We start from the raw sequence: 5,026 nt of genomic DNA, 5'->3' as shown, positions 1-5,026 counted from the left end.
CCTCTGAATTGCACCTTTTCTAAAATGGTGACTGGTGCATAATGTAGTGGAACTCTTGGGGTGAATTCAACCATTGGCCTCTTTTATCTCAAATTAATTTTGTATCTGTACAAAGCTTGTTGTTATGTCAAATATACAGTTAAGTGAACACTGAAAGCTAAAAGAAAAAAAATCTTTGGATGCTCATGTTCCACAAGAAACAAAATTTGTCATGTCTTGGATTTCATGACAAATCATATCCAGACTTTTACTTCAAAACCTGGTTAATATGAACTGTTTTTCTCAGATGGTTTAACAAACTACCTCACACCACCCTCATGGAGCCTGTGTCTGGCTGTTTGATAAGAAAAACATGCACGAGTAGCCCTTTTGAAGTCTATTTGAAAGAGCAGAACAAACACTTCCAGAGCTCTGGTAGTGTTTCTTTCTCATACAAAGAAGCAGATACTAATCCTGCTGCTGGATTGATGCTCTTCCACACTTTTGACGGTGATAGTTGGGAGATACAGGAAACATTTTGTAGACAGTATAAACAGGAATGTGCTTCAGGTACTGTTTCATGCTGCCAGTATTGACAAGAATGCTACTGAAAAATCACAGCAAAGGAGAGGAAGCACTGCATGTGTTATCACGTTGATTTGCACCAAAATGGATGAAACTGATTTACAGCAGTCTATGTTCCCTACAATATGCCTGAAACTTACCTGATTTTGTGTTATACTGTGATGATTGAACTGAATTGAGAGCCTTAATTTTAATAGGACAAACCATTTGGCTCATTACTTATGTCCATCACAAATAATCATAAGATACAGCACAAAAAGGCAGGTTAAAGCAGCGTTATTGAAAGGTTAATATGAATAATGATCAAATATGCTCAATAATAAATTCATTTATATTGGCAAAAATCCTGCGTGGCCCATTTTACACAAAGTATTTCTCACAAGGCTTCAATTCGTCCTGAAGGACACTGTTCTGGAAAACTTCTACTTATGCACTCCTCCACACAAGGACAAGCATGAACACACACAAGAAGACACTCGTGTTTTTCAGCAGCCTTTATGTTTAAATTAATCAGGTTTAGCACATTTCATTAACAGCATTGCTGTTTTCAACCTATATTTCCAGTAATAAGCACAACTGATCAAACACAGCCTTCAGCTTTCACTACAACTGCGACAAAGTTTGAGGATACTCTGGTCCTCTGTATAGTCATGAAGAACATGTCTTGGGATCACAATAACTATATATACATTTTTAGTGGAACAAAAATCTGACCTCTTAATGCATCTGTGTCTGTGCAGGCAGGTCCGTGCAAATAAAAAGTTGTCTAATCTTTAAACTGCATATACAATTTTTGAAGTTGCTTTTTGTCCTGACGTAAAAACTAACTACACACTGTAAAAACAGACACGATTACTGCCATTATTTAAATGAGCTGTCTGGCAGGTCCTGCAAAGTTTGGCCTGAGCTGAAGACTGAATGTCCTTTCTCTTCTGTCCATGTTTGTCTTCTTCTTCTCTTCCAGCTTCGTGTACTAGGAATTTCTACCCAGAACAAGCCATTCTGAAACACATTAACTCTCAAAGCGCTGCAAAATTTCTAATTTAAATTAACATAATAAAATATACAGTGATGAGAGCAACATGACTGAGACCGATATAAAAATATGACTGTAAATTTGCCTGGTTTTGTGACTTTTTATTTCATAGGCACAGGAGGACAAGGATCACAGGGTTGTCAAAGCTGACTTTTTGAGTCATGTGAAACTGCTGAATGTGCAATAGGGAGGACGTGGTTGTATTTTGGAGTGATGGTGATCTGTACCCTTAAAGTGTATGGATCTGATATGACAATACGGTGGAGTGGGGAAGCATCCTGATGATCCTTTGATTGAGGGGCTGTGTTTTTTGCAGCTTCAGAGTCTCTTGAGCTGTCCACTGGATAAAGTTTATCACCTGGATGAGTAAGCAGTCCAAGAGAGAGAGAGAGGAAAGATTAAACATAGATAGGTGTAAATCATTAAATGATAATGATAAAATCTGCACCTGGCAGCAGCGATATATGATGTTCATCATTTGATACAACAACGGGCATCCACTGCTCGCAGCCCGCTGTGGCACGCTGGCTGGCGAAGTTGTGGAGATCATTTAGTAGAGGGAAGCGGCACAGGCGGCTGAGTTCATAGAACTGTGGAGGCGCAATCCACAACTCCTGTGCCTGGTAGCTCTGCAAGATCTCTGAGGGTGTGGACCACTGAAACACAGAGATGGGGTTAGTGTTTTAGAACTGCAACACTGTGATCTTACCTTTGATTTGGTACATAATATCGACACCCGAAAGAGCTAGTGTTATTTACCCACTTAAACTAATGTGTAGCCACATTTTCTGTGTAATTTCAGCTGCAAAACCCCATTTTTGAATTACTCACGCTGACTTATCCTTGTGTAATCAGTGGCACCTGGAAGATCTTAATGATTGGTAGAGGAATTGTATAAAGAAGTTCAGTGTCAGGTGATATCAGTTCTTATCTTGGGAGGTCAGAGAAGATGCTAGCCTCACAGTGTGATTTTCTGAGATCACACTTTTTTTTTATGAGGAACATTATTTAAGAGGCAAGTTGACTGCACTGGGAAAATTTAAAAAGGAGCAAGTATCGAACCACTTCTTAGGTCTATGACATTTTCCAACTGTGCTTCTTTAAAAACACAAAAACAAACTCTGTGTCGTAAAACAGAAATCATGATTGTCAAGAAACTGATTCACAAGGCGATAAGCATCACTATCAAGAATTTGGAGGTGTTTCCGTTAGTGAGGGACAGGAGGTCACGGAACAAACTGCTCTCCAACACAGACAATCTCACCCACTCCACTGCGCAATACTGAGGCAGCAGAGCTCCTTCAGACTGATTCAAACACACTGCTATAAAGAATGATTGTGGAAATCAATCCTATTTTTCTCTATAAAACTGTACAATAAGGTTTTGTTCTGTCACAGGTGAACATACCTGTCAGGAATAAGATCTAAAACACACATTTTTGTATTATACCCTTTTATGTTTACTTTTATTTATTTTTTTGTAAATGCAATTTATACTATTCTCTTGCATTCGCTTCAGTTTTACTCTCTTTGTTTATTATCATTGTAGTCTATGTAAATTTTTGCACTATTTAACAGTATAATTCCCTTACTGTGCACCTGTATATATTAATTTGGTTGTTTATTTACTGCAGACTGTGCTGTTTTTATTCCTTATCCCACTGCTGTAACACAATCATTTCCTTTCTGGGATCAATAAAGTATTTAGCAGTGATTACTGAAAGGTCTTAATTTTGTTCTCCGAATTCATTTCCTGTTACATTTGGAGCATTTCTTTGCTTTACTTTGTCCCCTGGCATTGCATGGGCTGTGGACAAAAAGATCTGCAGGTCTGTCTAATAAGAATAAATTGACATCGCTTGTTTTCTTTATTTTTATTTGCTTCTCTCACTTCTCTATCATGGCAGCATAGGAACAAGCTATAAGCAAAAGGTCGATAGAGGCTGTGTCCTACCACACCAGGCAAGACCCTCGGTGCAAGTTGTGCAAAGATGCTCCTGAGATGACTACATAACAGCAGCGTGCAAGATGCTGGCAGGCAGGGGATACATGGAACCCTATAACCAAGTGCCTGGCATAGTATACAGGGACATCTGTGCTGAGTATGGCTATACTATATCTTTGCTAAATAATATGGCCATACCAAGAGATAGAAAAATCAGAAAGGAGCCACCCCTCAGTGGCTGTAGCTCAGGAGTCAGTCGCTCTACTAGATCCCAGATTTTAGTTGGGATACTGTTGGATTATATGACTGACCCCTTTTTTAATAAATTGGTAAGCAGGTTTTGATGGTCACATGTGCGTTTCATGTGTCTATAAAGAATTTTAATTAATCTGGCTGGATATATGTAATCACCTGAAAACGCTCAATTTCCTTATCATCTTGTAGCGTATGCGGAATCTCCTGCAAGCAGCAGATGAAGAAAGCTGTGTCAAATCTCGTCGTCCCATATCGGCCTGCTGGAGTCAGCCAGTTGCCCCACTCATGTAAAGCCCAGATATTAGGCAACACTTGCAGCTCTCTACACATCCTGATAAAGTTGGAGGGGTTCTGGTTAACCAGAGCCCTCCACTTGGTGAGCTCACTGCTGCACAGATCATTCACCCCGTAGCGCTCAATGTAACCAAAGTCCTTTATGCTTTTTAACATTTTTTTCTCCTCTATTTTGGGAGCAACCAGAAGTATGCCAGATTCCTCAAATGTTTCCCTCAACGCGCAGATCCGGAGGGCGACTTCTCCCGGGATGGGAGAGCCTAGTTTCAGTCGGTCTGTAGCAAAGATCGGAGGTCTGGTCTCCAGAGGCTGTTTGACACTACTTAACCCGAAAGTCGGGGAGTTAGTGAAAGATCTGAAAATGTCCAGCCACTCACTGGAAAAATCCGATGCGTCCACCACTCCCCCAGGAAACACATAAGCATTGGGCATGAATCCGCTTTTACCGCTTCTTTTAAGCAGCAAAACGTCGTAATCAAAGGGGGACCTGTGGGGCAGATGTGACTGTCCAGAGTCGCTTTCCCCTGTCAGCGGTGCTCTCGGGATGAAACCACGCCCGCGTCCTGCGGCTAAAATCAGAGTGGCCGCCTCTTTCCAGTACTTCAGTGTCGTGTTCATCCTAAAACAGCAGCGGTTTCATTCAGTCCAAAAAGTCTAAAAAGTTTCAGCCTCTGACCTCTGTACTTTCACCGTCAGCTGGCTGGTAGCTTTGTTTTGGTGGAAGTCACATGATTCAGGGAACTGGGGACAGAAGCTGTTATCGCCATCTACAGGCTGGAAGATCAACAATAACACGATCCTTAAATACAATTTATAACAGTTTTTCAGCATCTATCTATCTATCTATCTATCTATCTATCTATCTATCTATCTATCTATCTATCTATCTATCTATCTATCTATCTATCTATCTATCTATCTATCTATCTATC

General features: G+C 40.4%; 1 protein-coding gene across 1 annotated transcript; it reads right to left on the bottom strand.

Moving 5' to 3' along the window:
- Window positions 1-1,043: 1,043 nt before the first annotated feature.
- nudt19 (nudix (nucleoside diphosphate linked moiety X)-type motif 19) lies at window positions 1,044-4,832 on the bottom strand. Its single transcript, XM_084930666.1, has 3 exons — window positions 3,957-4,832; window positions 2,049-2,256; window positions 1,044-1,958 (listed from the first exon to the last, which is right to left on the bottom strand). Exons 1-3 carry the CDS (start codon window positions 4,710-4,712, stop codon window positions 1,741-1,743), a joined length of 1,182 nt encoding a protein of 393 aa, XP_084786792.1. The 5' UTR covers window positions 4,713-4,832; the 3' UTR covers window positions 1,044-1,740.
- Between the last annotated feature and the right edge of the window lie 194 nt (window positions 4,833-5,026).

This window comes from Perissodus microlepis, chromosome 1 (genome assembly GCF_051167445.1).
Source record: "Perissodus microlepis isolate ML-2025 ecotype Zambia chromosome 1, ASM5116744v1, whole genome shotgun sequence".
In the NCBI taxonomy this organism is placed as follows: Eukaryota; Metazoa; Chordata; class Actinopteri; order Cichliformes; family Cichlidae; genus Perissodus; species Perissodus microlepis.
The sequence above is the reverse complement of the archived record's forward strand: the minus strand, read 5'-3'. Positions and strand labels throughout refer to the sequence as shown.

Excerpts from the sequence above, each read along its gene's own strand:
- nudt19 (XM_084930666.1), bottom strand. The coding sequence starts at position 4,712 with ATGAACACGACACTGAAGTACTGGAAAGAGGCGGCCACTCTGATTTTA. Across the intron at positions 2,257-3,956 it reads AGGAAATTGAGCGTTTTCAG|TGGTCCACACCCTCAGAGAT; the intron begins GTGATTACATAT and ends TCTGTGTTTCAG. Across the intron at positions 1,959-2,048 it reads TCATATATCGCTGCTGCCAG|GTGATAAACTTTATCCAGTG; the intron begins GTGCAGATTTTA and ends TTACTCATCCAG.